General features: G+C 38.2%; 1 protein-coding gene across 1 annotated transcript in view; it reads right to left on the reverse strand.

Annotated features, from left to right (window-relative positions):
* Positions 1 to 17,549, reverse strand: part of tcf7l2 (transcription factor 7 like 2) — a 159,052-nt gene that overhangs the window by 26,116 nt on the left and 115,387 nt on the right. The window contains 1 exon segment of the mRNA XM_052027216.1: positions 979 to 1,111. Coding sequence (XP_051883176.1) covers positions 979 to 1,111 — 133 coding nt within the window.

The following is a 17,549-nucleotide window of genomic DNA, read 5'->3' on the forward strand; positions in this document are numbered from 1 at the left end:
GGCCACCCTTATAAAATTCAGACAGCACTGAAATTCCTTTACATCTTGCAAATTTTGTAGATACTTAAGTATACAAGAGAAGAAAACTAATGATTCTCTCTCTCTTCCCTGCCCTCCCCAACTTTGTTCTACACCTTCCTTTCCCACCACCTTTCCCCAACTGAGGAGCACAAAATCTGCAATCTACAAAAGAAGCACAACCTTGTTTTTGGATTCCAATCCCTTCAGAAAGTGGCATGACCAAATTGTCCCTCCCTGTGCAGAAGTGGTGAGGGGGTGGAACAAGTAATGAGAAGCAAGAATCCAAGAGCCATCCAACAACAGCAGTGTTCAATAAATACACCAATACAAATGCTATGATAAAGAGCCAAATGAATATAAACTCTTCCAAGCTCAAATTCTATTTTATTCTCGTCCAATCAATTTGAGGTGATTTCTCAATTTATTGTTTTAAAAAACATATTTCTTTCAGGCTGAACAAGCATTAAGACTCTTTATTTTAAAGTGTAGCATTTCATTTCTAATATTTTTTCATTCTCCTTTAACCTTCAATTTTCACCAATAAAAGGCATCAGCAAGTGTGTGTTTGGAAACTGAGGAACTGTGCAATCTGTCCAATAGCGCCCTTTCATTTACAAACCATCTGACTCATGGAAGCAGCAGGAAGTGCCTGGCATGAAATTATATTTAAGGAAAGTTATTTCTTCCCCTGCCTTAGTAATGCATCCTTAGCAAAGATGCAAAAGGAAGATTCCAAATTGAACACAAGAACATTTAAATTCAATTAAACTGCAGTTGCACATTACTGAAAATGTACAAGTACTCAAACAATATTTAACATTCAGTTCTGATGCATGGATCATGGATTTCCCCAATGGCTTCTGAGTAAAGCAAAATTCAGAAATTCTGCCTGAATTGCACTCTGATCCCAGAAAGAAATTAGCATTATCAGTGAAGTTTTTTTCCCCCTTGACTTACCTGTTTTGGGGTCCACATCTGCTGGTAAGTGTGGTGGAGGGTTACCTGGTGTGAAGTGTTCATTGCTGTATGTTATCAGCGGCGTTAGTGGATGAACATGATGAGGATGCTGCACAACAGGTACTTTGTTAGACTGTCAAAAGAAAAAGAACGTGGGTTAGACAAGAGTAACCATCCAATGAACCATGACGAGACTAATGGCACCAATCTGAAGCCCAAGTGATGCTGGGGGAGATGAGGGAAAGAACACTTGATATTTAACAGCCTTCTGCTAATTCTCCAACAGAAAATATGTGAACAGATTAAGTGGTGCCAAAAATCAAGAGACCTGTATTAGATGATAAGTGGTTCTGAGTCAGATTTTATTTTGATCCATGTCATCTCTCTTCTGTTATCAATTTAAAAGAATTGTAACAAAGGAGGGCAATTTGAATGACTGTTATAAAAGCAACCATATCTGTTACTATTTATTAATCAGGTTTTGATTTCTTAGTAATCATAATTATTTACCACATCAAAAACAAAATCAATTAAACAGGAACCATCTTAACAAAGAAATTAGAGTCCAAAAGGTCATCTGGGGAGAAATTATTAAAAACACCAGCCCTCTTACAATGATACATGACTGAAAATAGTCAAAAGACCAGATATTTTTTTTCTCTCATGGCATTTAGCTGGGTTTATGAATTGCTAGGAGAAAAAAAACATTCCCAGTTTTTCAACTATTTTATTGACTCCAATTGAACTTGCCTACAATACTCTTATAACCAATCATACTGTTACAAATGGAATAGACGATTCTGTACAACATCAAATTCAATTAAAACAAGATAAAAATGGCCATAAAATCACAAGCATTGTACTTCATGCAACATTCCATTAGATAAAATTAATTGTAATGACTCAAACTTACTGCAGTGCAAATTTAACATGTACACAAACATTTGAAGATTGGAGGTAGACATTATTCAGAAAAAAAATCAATGGCTTATGGTATCATCAAGTCTGTTTTATTACTAACATATAGAGTTTTTACGTTACACGTGTAATCTCATGACAAAGTGAGTATGTAATTCAAATTCACCCTTTTTACAACTCAGGCTGAAAATCTGAGCATAAGATTATAAATTCACAGTAAAAGTGAGAATGGCCCACTTTATACCCTATTTTACTAGACCACGTTACATGCCTACCAATAACCAGTGTCTACTACTACTTCCACGACCCCACCAAGAGACATTGAGCAGCATTTACACAATACTACATTTTATTTAAAAGGCTGAATCCAATACATTTGGATAAAAGTTTTAAAACTATTGTTGAACATGAAACGATAATGGTATTAAATTATTGGATTCTACTTTAGTTACATTGAACACCAAGTGTGCAAAATCTCATTTTCAAAGCTGCTCAATAAGTTCCGCATATTTTGAAAAACACGACTGATGTATAGGATTTGCAGGACTAATATTGTTACTACTTGATACAGCAGTAATGACCAGCAGCCACCAACAACCACAAGCTCCCTTTTCTTAAGAAAACAGATTAGCTTCCCATTGAAACAAATGAGATGCAAAACCTTGAACTTCAGCATGAAGATTTCATCACACCGCCACAGGGCATTTTAAGCAGTGGAATTGCAACCGTCTGCTTTTTCAGCAGAAAGCTTTGTCCACTGGCATCATAAGCTTCCTGTAAGTCTATGCTTTGGAAAGAATTTGCTGTAAAATTCTGAGAGCAAACAGCAGGAGGCTATAGTTAGTTATTTACTGTCTACAGTCTCTCCTGCTTCTAATTGGCGCCTGCAACTGTAGTAATGAGTTTACAGGACACATGGACAATGCAAAGTAGATGATGATTCAGTTTCTTCCCCTTCATCAACAAACTAATTTTGATTGTAATGAAACATTTACAAACAAAAAGAAGTCAATTAGGGCCCAACACAATCCAACTGCAGTCCATCTCATTTTAGAGATTCCTTTGATCTGCACCACTTTTCTCTTCAAAATCTACATTAAGGAAGGCTCATATTTTAGTCAGACAAGAGAACTTTAATTTATCATGCATTAGCACACCAGAAAATAGTAGTTCCCTCCTCGGCAAAGATCACAGTTCTAATGCAGACTAAAGGGCTTGGATTATTTCCTAAGGATGTGGTCCTCTGCTGCACCAAGACCTGATCTGATCCAACCTATAAACCAAGTTCTCACTGATGAGACAGGAATTGATCCAATTCCCTTTTGAATACCTTGCCAGAGTTCAAAAGTCAATTAGTCCAAGTGAGAAGTGTGCCTTAAGCCAAGTTCAACACACGCCTGTATTTTTTAAACTGATAAATAATGACTCAGGTTCTTTGTTTGAGCACAAAATACCTCTGTATATCCATGTCATTGATTCCCTCTTATCATTTGAAAGGAGTGGATAGTCTTCTACTGACCGCCAGCATTGTTAAAAAATGAAATATCCTGGCAAAATGATCTACAAATGGAATCAAAACTTACTTTTCCACTACCTGCAAATTGCACTAATCAGTGTCCACGTTTGTACATATTTGTTTACCCTACATTGGCTTCAAGAGCCTCATAATTAGTGCAACTCGCAATCCAGATTCGACTGTACACTCTTGTACAAAACTAACAACCAGCAGCACTAAATAACCAATCTCACTCAAGAGACCAAAAGAATAATTGATATGAAGAGTCAGATCTAAGCAGGTATGGACAATCACATTTGTTTCGACTAAAAGATGTAATATTGTGACTTTCCAGGACATTGACCTTGTTTCAACGGGGCTAAAATTGCTGGTATAGTCGATTCAAAGAGCATGTATTTCATTACCAGGAAAAAGTCCTGAACTAATTAGGAGCAAGAAAGTCATTTATTTCAAAGCAATTCAAAACTAACATAATAAGATAGGAGGTATCCCAAAAACATTCTGAATCTTCCTTACAAGCGACTTACTACAAAGAGAAAAAAAAAGATAGAGAAAAAAGTTGGAGAGAAAAACCAAGAGGAAGAAACAAGAAGCAGAGAAAAAAAACACTAAGGGGAACTGTACAGTATTTGCATGGATTTACATTCACTTAAAGAAAATATACTTAGCATTGTTCATTCAGGGGACCCTGGCCAAGCTTGTATTAAGTCATCTCCAACTAAATATTAATTTACCCTCTATAAAAATACACATTTGCATCATCTGACAGTGCAGCCCATCTGACTAGTGCTCCCAAGTTGATTTTGAGTTTGTTTGCACTTTAAAATCCATTAGCTAATAAAGCATTCAGGTGTTACAAGCATCTCGTAGAGCACAGCAAGCAACAATGCAAGGCACAGAACGAGCTGTAACACAGGGCAGCTCTTCAAATTGCATCATCAATTGTGGAAACAAAACAAAGCTTGAAAAGTGAACTACAAGGGTAGTAACAGGACCTAGAAGTTGCTAGAGAGCAAACGCCCCAAATTGTAGGAGTAAATTATGTCCAGAGTAGGTCGTACATATACATAAATCACAGGACTGTGAAACTACATCTGGAATGTATACTTATAGGAGAAATGTCATCACCCACCCGGGACACTCTTTTCTCTCCTCTTCCATCGGGTAGAAGATACAGGAGCCTGAGGGCACGTACCACCAGACTTAAGGACAGCTTCTACCCCACTGTGATAAGACTATTGAATGCTTCCCTTATACAATGAGATGGACTATGAACTCACGATCTACCTTGTTGTGACCTTGCACCTTATTGCATTGCACTTTCTCTGCAGCTGTGACACTTCACTCTGTACTGTTACTGTTTTTACCTGTACTACATCAATACACTTTGTACTAACTCAATGTAACTGCACTGTGTAATGAATTGACCTGTACCATCGGTTTGTAAGACAAGCTTTTCACTGTACCTTGGTACAAGTGACAATAATAAACCAATACTATTAAAACAAAACAGTACTTGGGGGGGGGGGGGGGGCAGGGAACTTAAGAGACAATTAACCTCTTTTTTCCAATTTATGGTTTATAAAATGCATTTTCTGTTTATTAAGCACGTATTTCTATTATTTCAAAATAGTAGATTTGAACAATTTTTGCACCTTCAGGAAAATATTTTCAAACTATTAAAAATTCTGCAGAGGAAGTCAGAGTCCCCTTTAACATGACTGATTAGCAGTGACTTCTAACAGACAAAGCAGCAAAATAATCTAACGGAAGACCTTAAGGTAGTTATTAATAAAAAGAAGAGTTTAAATGACAGGATTCAATGAACTCTACTAACTTGCTAGTAACTGTATTGATCTTAATTCAGTTTCCTACACAGTCTCCCAAATGGGCCATCAGTGCCTAAAGTAACAGCTTGATTTTTAAATAGAAATACTGAGTAGTCACTAACACACACAGTCTTAATCACGTATCACCTGCTGAATTCAGTAGCAACCAACAAATCTGAACTAAAAATGATTTGGGCAAGTAGCTAAAACCTAGCATTGATAAAAAGAAATCCAAAATGACTAAGGGTTTATTATGACAAGAATTAATCCTCCCCATTTCTTGAAGATTTTAATTCTGTTCCTTCAAGAATAAAGTGGCCCAGTGCCAGATAATTTTTGACTGAAAATGTTGAATACATTTGACTGTAAAATAGCAAGCAAATGGCAATACACACTAAAGATTTAAAAAGCACAACTTGTTACAAGACCCACTTGATAAGTTAGTGCAAACACTTCATATCAGAGCTTAAGTGGGCAATGAGAGACAGTATTATTCATACTATTTCATTAATTAACCATGAGAATTTATTTTCGGAAGGGGGGGGCAGAGAAAGGAAGATACAATTATGGCCCTTCTTAAATTATGGGATGAACTTCAAAAACTTGCAGCTAAACTGCTGACAAGACAGTAAATATTGCAGAAAAATAATATTGATTTTTATCAATTATCATAATTTGCCTGTCAGTATGCACATTAGTTTCTGGGCAGATAAAGCAGATTTAACAGTACAGACATTCTTTTATGTACTTCCTTTAAAATATTTAGATGAGATCAGTGGAATGTTTTACCTTGTAACTATTCTTTCCCTTGGTGCACTACAATTCATTGCTCTAGTCCAGGGATATTGATTGGTTTGGTTCAGTGTCTGCTGCAGAAACATGCAAATTTGGGTTTGGGATCAAATGGGCGGAGGGCAAGCCCTGGGAGTGGCTGAGGAGGACAGACACCTTGGGAACGATTCAGAGGGAGGACAGATCGGATGATTCAAGCTACTGCTGTGCAGGCCAGACACTGTGGGATCCGCAATATTGCAGGTTAGGCAGGAGCTTAAAGTAACTATTATAAATATGCACATTCTATAACAGATGTCAATTCCAACTTGTATAAACCTCAGGTGGTTGGTGCTCTATGTGGAGACATTACTCCCAAGGTCTCTGAAAACAGGATCGTTACTGAAAGGGAAGTTTTAAAATTAAAACTGCTGACAGAGCCAATATTTTATTGGGGTCAAATTTGGGTTTTATCATGCTTGATCTTTACTGGTGGTTAGGAATCACGTTCCATCTGATGCTGCCCATTTTCACGTGGAAACTACAAACCATGTGTTACCTGTAGCTCACTTCTGAAAGATCACAAGTGCAAGTACAAAATGTGAATCTCTTTATACTAATTTTGTAATCACGCCCTCTAATACTTAGTCATATTTTAACTTTTTTTTCTCCCTCATTTATCTCCAAGGCCATCCCCTAACCCCACCACTTACATCCCTTAGGAAGATTTTTTCTTCTTTAGTTATAGTAAACAACAAATTACATTCAGCGAGAAGCTACACAAGATAACAATATCACTATTGTCGATTTAGAACTGTTATTTAGGATTTACATGAAGGAAAGAGGATGTTAGAATATTAAGCTGTTGCCAAGGGAGGAAATGGAGGAAATGCCTGTAGGAAGTGGGTCTGTCCATCAAACAGTGGCAGTAGGCAGGCTGTGAAGGAAACTCCTCCTCTTGGACCATTGCACAGCACTTTACCCAGGAAACTCTACAGTCAACCTCTGACCTTTCAAGTGTACTTGAGCGTCACATTCCAAATAATCTGCAGTGGGAGATGTTTCACTAGGGTGGACCCTGCATAGCATTCACAATCAGGAATGTGGCAGTCAAAGATTGATTGAACAGTCATAATCCTTCCCTGCTTTTAAAAAAAAGATTGGTAACCCAAGAGAAATGAAAGCTTGCCATTCACCTCTGATATCATTAATCAAGAGGCAGGCAAAACAAACTGGAAATGCTACCATCATCATTCTACCCTGTCCCTTCTGCTGAATGCACCCTATTGCGTTCATCGCAGTTCTGTGCAGCTGAAGAAAGACTGGGTCTGAAAAGTGCATTTGTACTCAAAGTATAATAAAACAAAAGCAGCTACACAAGGGGGTTTGTCAGTCCGCCTTCCCTGGGCTCCAGGCTAATTCTGGCAAGTCCTATGCTTTGCTCAAATTACTAGCCTTAAGCTTGGCGGCTATACCCAGGCATGGCTTACTTTCTAAAGGTACTAATCTTAATGGTCTGCCACACTCGAGTCTCTTATTGCAAAAGTCTGCTCTCTATTAACTCCTTAATTGTTGCACGGCTATATACCAACTGCAATTCTGAAAGGAGAGGGAGATCGTCGTTAAAAAAAAATCTATTAATAGTTAAATTTTCTTTGGCAACTCTCACTCAATAATAACTCTCCACACTAACAAATGGTGAAGGATTTGCTGAAGGACAATATTTAAATCCATGCATTCATTCAACATTTTCTTTATATTGTCCACACCAGAAAAAAATCCTTCACACCTGAGTAAGCATTTTCTCCCAAATCTACTTTTCCTATTCTTATTTATACAGTGGTCTGCGCCCTTTCACAGTATTATATAGCTCATTTCTGGCCAAGGTCTTGCCCTTTGTTAGCTGACTATTGTTCCCAAGGACAAGGCCTTCATTGACTAGTAAAACTCTCCTGCTCAGGAAGAGGCCTCTCGTCTCCTCCAACAAACGATGACAGGACCACTGACACAACAGCAAACCAAGACAATACTGCACAACCAGGCAGCACAAAACTGCTCCCGAATGCTCTCACATATTTCCAAGCTATTTCAGCCGTCAAGAAAGACGGACCACTTTCTGGCCACCCAATTGTTACAATTGTATTAGCAAAACCAAACTAAAATCATGCTCTGGGGCCTACTATCCTCTGGAGGCATGTGGTGGAGAACTACTGCTATTAAACGCATTTAAGTTAACCGTTAATTGCTCAATTATACCACTTCCTAGCATATATTGGTCACTGAAAGATCTGAGTTTCAGTAAAATAGCCACCCTTGCGGTTGCATTCTCAGTTAACACCCCAGCATTTTTCAAAACTTCCCCATCAAATAATTATTCAGTGAAGTCAACCTTTCAAGGGACAAATACATAAATCAAAACTATTAATTCCAAGTTCATTTCTTTCCATTACTCCCAGAATAGGAAAAAAAAACTGCAAACAGTTTAATCTGTTGTATTTTAAAAATCATCATTGTCTGGAAGATTTCCTAATAGCCATCTAATGAACCCATAACAATTGCAACAACTGGCAAGAAAAATAAAATCCCCTTTTGAGCTCAAAGGAGGGCAGCATGTGGACCTACAATTAAAGATGTGAATGGAACTTGTAAAGCAAAATATCGTTGGTTGTTAGCTAAATAACAGCCTCAAAGAAAATGGGGCAAATGATGAAAAAGCAAACTGACAAAAACGATGGATTAACATGTCACGTTATAGTACATTAAATAATGCTTGAGAATATTTAAGTTACGCTAGCTGCAGCATACATTCCATTGCACATGCAGTGGCTTACTGAAAGGAGTCCTTTATCCCCAATTGCTTTAAGTAATTCTGCTCATTTTACACATACTACAGTCCTTTATAAGAAGTCAAAGTCATACAAAAAAAGGCACAATTTCAGAGACTGAAGCTCGGCAGTTTCCCCTGTTACAGGGTGGCCCATAGACATAACTTGCACAGAATTAGAAAATTTTGTGTTATATCAGAATCAAGCAACTTGTCCATGCAAGTCCCTTTTATAATTTTTCATTTATTTTTGACCATCTTTATTTACCCAATTAATATTTGTCTTGTAACAGAATTCCTACAGTTACCTGCCCAAGTTAGCTGCTAAATTACCCACATGCTATATTTTAATACATGTTATTTGGTACTAAGTCAGTCTTGGATAAAGCTTGAGACTTAATTCACACATTGAGCTATTCTAGGCGGTTGTCTAAAAACACAAAATTTTATTTACAGTTCAGTTATTTAGATGGTTGTTGATTTATTTCCGTTTGATAACACTGAGCTCGAGGGCAGAAAGGTTGCGGTTTACAAAGCAGTTACCATTTCTTACAATGCACATATGCTTATTGAGAGGAGACTTGAGCATCAATCTTTTCAGCAAAAGAAAAATCAATTTGCACTTACAGCAGTTCAGTCGAACATACGAAAGAGTTTCACAGAGTCTGCAGTACAATGACTGAACTCTGTGTAGGACGTATGTGCCAGACTGGACAAGTAGTTAAAGGAAAGTTAACTGACAGACTATGATCGATTGGTGTTTCAGGTTGACAAATTCCAGCAGAACAAGACATCTGCCAAGCATGTGACCTGATAAATAGCAGCAAAGCTCAAATCCAAATATTCATTCAGTATAAACTAAAAAACATTCACGTGCGAGTAGAAAAAGTGACGAACAGGAAAGAGACCACAAGACAATTTCATACATTATCAATAAGGATTACTTTTTTTGAAAAGGATGCATTTTCATGGTTTTCAAAACATATGGAAAATGACTCCAGCACCTTTGTGCCATCATTTGCCTGGAGCACTTAGTAACATTAATGTAGCTTCAATCAGTGAATTACCATATTGAGTGATTAAGCAACAAAATATAATTGAGCCCTCTTAATGGGAACACCCGCACAGAGAACAAAATGTTTCCTTTACCCAACTATTACCAAGAAATCTTGAGTAGCAATCAATTGTGTATTGGAAGTATCAGAAAACAAGGCATTAATTGATCATTAACAGATTTTTCCTTACAAGAAGAGATTGTGGAACTATTTCCTTGTATTTGTCAAAAGTGCATACACTGAAGTCAAGGTGAACCTGCTCTGCCGCGATCGAGGTTAAATTGGTTAACTGTTACCTTCTACCACTGTCTTTCTCTTCAATCAGTCAAGGAGCCATTTCAGCTGTGCAAGATTGAACTAAAAAATATTCCTATAAACTACTATTCTTGCAATTAAAATAGATTGGGATTAAAATCAGCTATCAGGTAAATGCTCCCTCTCGAGTATCAAGATGGCTTCACTGTCTGGGATGCAATTTTCTAGATTTAAAAAAAATTATACCCAGATAACAACATAAAAGCAGGGATAGGGTGGGGAAGGGAACAAATTGGTGCAGAAACACTTCAAAATCTTGCAGGAAAAATTAATACTTTATAAGGTGAACTTAGGTTTTGATATTATAAACACTATATTTGAGGTGGTTAAAAAATTTAGTTCATATCCCTACTGAAGCAAATATATACAATCTCAAAAACATTGATTTTTAATCGACAACTTTGGATACCAACAAGTACCAAGTCAACATATATAATTGATGCTTTAACCAATTCACACGACTGCTTAACATTTACTGTAAAAAGTCCCATAGCGGACTTCACGTCTGTGTAATCGTTATTCAAATGATAGTCAATGCCATATATGTCATTAATGCCATTAACCAGAATATAAAAGTGTTTTGTGGCTTAATTACACTGGGGGTGGGTGGGCGCGGAAGTTCACTGAACATTTATCAGGAAAAAAAATAAAATTTCAGCCTTAAAATGCACATTTTATTTGTTCTGGTGGTACGTTCAAAACATCTGGCACTAATTTTATTCATTGCAGGAAAAAGACAGCCCCACAGCAGTGGAATAGATACATACACACACGCACAAATAAAAACCTCAACATATTTACATTTTTAAAAAATAGATTAGGTTTGCTTTTAAATCCAAGGAGAACACATTATCAAACCTAAGTCAGTGTTTGGGTATGTTCTAAAATATCATTGAATGCAAGACTTTTGTTACACAACCCCACAGAGCAGTAACGCATACCAAAACCTCAAAAGTGAGGCTTTCCTGCAAACTCAAAAGGACCCTTCAGAAATGCTCTGGTCATACTCCTTTTTAAAATTAAATATTATCCAACGTCTCTTAAAAATCTAAATAAGCACAAAAAATTGGAAAAACAACTTGCTGTCTATGATTCTACAAATACCTATCATATCTGAGGAGCGCCCTGTTTCTAATAATTTATTTAAACTATTCTTTTTCAGTTCAAACCTTCAGTAGCTGTGAAATTTTGGAGAGGATCACAGACACTATTTTACTTTAAAAGGGAGCAATTATTCCATGGTGTTTTAGCTACTTTCTTAGAATGGAAAACGTAAAGCACTTAAAAATGATAATTTTTGTTTCATGATCCAACTGATGTCTCTGATTATAAAGAGTTAATTAAGAAGCCATCCCTCCCCTTCAAATGACATTTAGATAGTAAAAGGAAAAAGCTTTTTTGCATTTGGTCTTATACATGATTTGCATACTGTTGCATCGAAAACAGCTTTGACAATTGAGCCATATTAAGAAACACTTTCTCAAAACTACATGAGTATATTTCAAATCGATTTTAAAAGTACAATTTAACTAATTGGAAGCATGACAGTGGAATGTCAGAATTCATTAGGATTCTAAAATGTAAATTTTGCACTAAAATCTGTGTGTAAAATATTTCAAACCAGATAGGTATAGAGAAAGAAAATCGGTATTGAGATGGTTAAAACAACTTTCCTAATGCAAACCCAATGTTATGTTGCCTACAATTGTTTTTTTCTTTTTTTTTGTTTCTTCTTCACAGAAGAAATTCTTATGAAAGCAGTGTTACAAAGGTCACAGTTTCAAGTGTTGGATAGAAGGTCGCTACCTGAGCTGACCACCTCTTAACCACAGTGACTGGCCTTATCTGAAGCCCATCGGGTGAAATAAAATATAACCGTGCACTGTAGCATACAGTAACTTACCCAGCTGTTTAGATTGAGGTGCCAGCAACCAAACTGATGGAAAAAGGAGAGCCCAGAGGCTAACGTTCCTCCTTTATTGTTCCCTTCTTCCATTCCCAGCAAAATTGCATCCCTCGGGTACATGCCGCCTTGTCTTCTGTTGTCTCTTAACCTCTACAACTTTTCCCCCCCTTTCTCTCTTGCCTTGGTGCCGACTGCGCTTTTGTTTCTTCCTGGTTTTTCTAGCGTCTTTTTTTTAAAGTACTAAAAAAAGATGTCTCAAAAGATCAAGAGCTTCCCAGTTCTGTGGCCTGGTGTTTTTAGAACCAACATCCTCATTCAAGTTTGCCGTTGGTTGCATCTTAGTCCGGGTGCAATCCTATACCTGCTGTACAGCAGGGACCAAAATTTAGGACACAAACGATAACAGATCACTGCATCAAAATGCTCACTTAGGAATGAGCAAGACCGCACACACGGGTATAACCTCTTGCGTACTATTTATTTTCTTTTCAAAGCCTACAACTCTCCTAGGATTACCAAAATGACAATGCTGCAACTCTATATGGAAAGGTATCAATAAGAGCAGGAGAGAAGAAACAAGCAGCGGTTAAGGGAGCATGATCAACAAACTGTAGCATGCAGTCACATCTGTGGGAATGTCAAATCCCTCACGCTGAAGTTCTGGGGGTAGAGCTGTGAGAAAGCCCTACTTCTTGTCACAGTGACATATATATATCATACATATACACACACACACTCTCTCTCACACACACACACACACACACACACACATATATAGATATATAAATACATATAAAAACAGACACCTGTGAGGTCTTGCCATCAATCCCAGCAGTTTTTTATTATGGTAGTAAATGCAAAGAGGAGAAAAGGCAAAGCACTAGATCTCACTGCAGCTTCTCTTGGCTGACCTCAGCTACATACAATATACAAGAGCAGCTTTTGTATTGCAAGGATTCTCTTTGAGTTGCTTTGCATACTGCTTCCCGTCGCTAATTGCATCCCCAAACAAAACCCTCTCCATCTTAAAAATTGAGGGGAAGGTGTGGGGGTAGGCAGCTCAAATGTTCCAGTAAATGTTTTTCACAATAAAAGCAAAAGTAATGAAATGGTTCCATTAACCCTCACTCCACCTTTTCAATGTAGGTGGAACTTAGCACCCGACACCAACTCCTGCCCCTCCACCCCATCACAGGATTTCAAAATAACCCTATCAAGTTTTGAAAAAAAAATCAAACTTCACACCACGCATACCATTTTAAACTCATCTAGGAGGTACTACGGGGCACTTAACACACCTTTCCTCATCTATCTACACTGGGCAAGTGACAAGACACAAGGACTGGAGAAACAGTGTGCAGTTTTTCCCTCTTTATTTAGCGCTCCACACTAATCTGGCCTTCGCGTGCAAAGTGTCGGCCAGAAATCTTTAAGGCCTTAATACCAAAACAAAACCTTTGAATTCCCTTTATATGGTGCAATACAGGCACTAACAAAGGCAATGAGGCTGCAGTTTGACATGTAAAAAGCCCAACAACGAGGCAGCTAATTACATTCCCTCCCTCTATTCACAGTGGCCACCACACTCCAGCAGCTTCCTTTGTCACACGTGCAATTTCTTAAGTAAACTGGGAGTTTGGTTGCTGATGATGGACAGTTACTAATCATTTAGCACAATGAGCACTAAGTGCGGCAGAAAGGATGGGCAACTTCATCACAGATTTCTTTGGGATTGGAGGATGTGAGAAGAAAAAGGAGCGGGACGAAAGCTCGCCACACAGGCGACGGAAGGTGAACACTTAAAATACCAGACCTTTTCAGCTCGCATATTTACCTTGCGACTACTGAGGGGTGGGGGGGGGGCAGGGAGGAGCAGTCATTTGAGGGGGCTGGAATGTGGAGGGAAAGGCAGAGAGAAAACTGTGGGAAAGAGGGAATGCAAATTAAACTTGCCATATCAGATCAACTTCAACCACTGCGTCTAGTTAAAATAAAACTAAATGCTTCCTTCATTCAACAGTTTTAAAAAGTTTTGTATTTTTAAAAATTGTACTTATAATGAAACAGACAGCAAAACAATTCATCTAAAAGTTATATTTGTTTGTCCAAAACAGCACTTCTCAAAGCTCAACAGTCAGGCCTCCTTAAATTGTTCTAACTTACCATTTACACCTACTCAAATTACGATGCTTCACACTGCCTGAATTCAAGCATGCTGCCGTTCCCGTGCTACAGTACAAATCAGCCAGCTCTTCATGATGTGGGCAGATCCACTGGAGGGCAGCACCCTACCTGAGCCACTTACAGCCAAGATGCTGCTGAGATAGGGGCACGAAGCGACTGCATCCAACTCCAGCTCTCCAGGAAAAGATGCTCAAGTTCAGGTCTATTCAGTGAATTACCTTGCTTCACGGGAAAGAGATAATGAGATGGCAGCGCTCATTTGATCAGAAGCAGCCCCAAACCACCCTTAACAGTTCAGAAAAGAACAAAAGATCAACTGTCGCATGCTTACTTGGCAACATTAAAACCAGTTGAAGCCTCTCAATGTTAAATTGACTGGTATTTTGAAGCCACAGACAAAAAAAAAGATTTTCGCCCCTCACTCCTCCCCCACGCTTTATAAAAGCTAACCTACCTTTTATTTTCCCCACATATCCAGCTCTGCTAAACACACTGATCGGGAAATGCCAAAACTAAGCAATAATTTTCACACATTGAATCCAAGTTTTACAAAAAAAATTAAGAAAGAATATCTGTACACTTAATGCTTACAACTGCCGAATGTGGCAAGCGGCTCCATAAAGCTTCACTGCCCACTTTTGAAGCCTGCGTTACTAACACACGCAGAATGACACCGCTGAGCGCCTTTAAAGAATACTAGGGAAAAAATGACTATTGATCTTCAAATGGTGATAATTGAAAAGATCAAAAGATTAAACAAAATCAAAAAATGCGCTGACTTACCATGTTATGCTTTTTTTTGTTACAACTTGGTTGAAATTTCAGTCAAACAAGCTTCATCGGAGGTGTCAAATTTTTTGGCGGACTGTGATCGTATTACTTCCGCAGCCTTGCCTCACAATACTTCAGAACTTTTTACCTAGCTTTGGTTTACTTTGAAAGCTGCAGCTCAGCAAACCAGCACAAATTATCTTGCCACCTTCTACAGCTCTGATGCTTTGGCCGCTAACTTTGGAAGGCCCTTTACTACTGCATCAAAATTAGCATTGTCAAAGCAGTTAATGAATATTAATACTGTATTTGTCATTGGAGCTGGCCTGATGCTGAACTCCGAGCCATCCATCAGGGACAAGATTAAGAACACAATTATTTCTGACTGACAGGGTCCAAATCTGCTAGATTTTTTTTGCAATCTAAAAAAAGAGACAAAAAAAATAACATCTTATGGGTTCCCCCTGGGGACTAACAGTCAGATTAATACACTTTTAATGAAGTGAAGGCTATTAAGTATGAAGAAAAAGCAAACAAGATGTACAAGTCGAACTTACAAATGCGGCAAGGTGGCTGATAAAAATTAAAAGAATCGCATATCTTTTTCGACAGCTGTCTGAAATTTTTCTTCAGAGCTTTCTGGAATGAAGAAAGAATCTTTCTTCCCAAATCTACATCATTTGAATAAGGAATGCACTGTTATAACCCACTTGGGATAATTGTCTCTATCTTACATCTTAACAACATCAACTCAAAGACAGGATCCTAAATAATTCCTACACAAATATTATAATGAACACTTCCTTAAAAGCAATGGACAATCACAATTATTCTCTCACTCACATCTGCATAACTCATATCAAAAATATTTTGCAAAACAAAAAGCACCAAATAGAATCTTGTACACATTGTTACGATATACCATAACATAGTTTGCAAAAAAAATTACCTTGAACAATTAAAGGACAAAAAGTAGATTTAGATTCACTGCCCAAATCCTAGGAGCAACTTTGACATTTCCAATTTTTGTGGGAATTTGGAAGTCTTGAAATCAACAAAGGGCAACTTGGATCAATTAAGTACTCTTGCAGCGAAAGCACACTAACGCTCCCCTGCTTAAAGACATGGCCTGCCTTTCTTGTAAATTTACAAACACACGGTAAATATCATTTGCTATTTACTCATATTTACTTTCTCTCACATCACCAAGTTTTGTTCCCTGTGTTTTAATTAATTTGTGCATGGTTTACACGTTTAAAAAATGCACTACACAAAATGTCTATCCCGCTAATACAGGGTTTGTGATGGGAAAGAAGGGAAAAGTTCAAATGCAGTATTAAGGAAGGAAGTCTGGACTATAGTCATTTGAATTGCAAACCTAAAATGTTTAAATTTCTCAGCCACCCTTCGAGCAGAATCCTGATGCACCAAAAGCGGGCAAGTATAGGACCAGTCTTATCCCTGCTCACAGGGCTCATTTTCCATTCTCTGCGATGTTAAACCTTTTAAAGCTATTTTATTTAAAAGGTGATTTAAGGTTGGGGAGGAGCAGGAGGAGGAGGAGGAGGAAAATAAAAAAAACAGAAAACTGACAGATGCAACGGTTAATGCCATCTGACCAGTGAAACGAGGGTGTCTGGGTCAAGCAACTATGGCTACCGAACTAATCTACTGCTCTCACTGACCACCCTACTGGCTGCTCCTAATACCATTAGCAATCGTTAGATGAACATTCTAAATTGGAGTTTTGTCCTCCGATGAGCCGGTCTGACCCCGGTGCAACAACCCTGCAGCTCCATATGCAGATGGCAAATCTCCTGAAAACGCTTCTTTCAGCTTTTAAGATTTTCTTCCCGTGCATGTCCTTTTCTTTCAAACTATTCTCTTTACCCTCCCTGGCTCGAAATAAACTCTGCTAACATGAAGATGTGTCCAGTTCTCTGGCCAGTTACTTGTACCATTCAATTTCAGCCGCAAGTCCTGATACATTTGGAACAATCTGTTGCATTTTACTTGTCTTTGGTCGAATTACTTTTTACACTGCGCTCTTCAGAATGGGGGGGTGGGGGTGGTTGAAGGGAGTATTCGCGACAATGGAGAATGTTTGGGAACACTGCCAGATTTGAGGCTTTCGAACCAAGTGAAGTTAGAGGCTGCAGACTCTGTAGCAGTGGGTGCAGAAAGCATTTGCCTGACAGAACATTTACGGCAGACAGCTCCCGCTACCTCTACTTACGCAGCACGATCACATCAGCCCTAGTATCAAATTAACTCACTGACTTTGAAAGTTATTGATCTGCTATTAAGACACTAGTGAACTTGATGAAATCAGTGCTGTAGGTGCAGTGAAGACTTCAAAGTCTCGCACAGACACATAAAACAAGTTGCTTTGATCCTTTTTACGATCCGCAGAGGGTTTAAAGCCCAGTTCTCGATGCGCTGCTTTTCACACTCGTCAGGTCTGATTTTTTATACCAACAGA

The sequence above is a fragment of the Pristis pectinata genome, chromosome 12 (genome assembly GCF_009764475.1).
Source record: "Pristis pectinata isolate sPriPec2 chromosome 12, sPriPec2.1.pri, whole genome shotgun sequence".
Lineage (NCBI taxonomy): Eukaryota > Metazoa > Chordata > Chondrichthyes > Rhinopristiformes > Pristidae > Pristis > Pristis pectinata.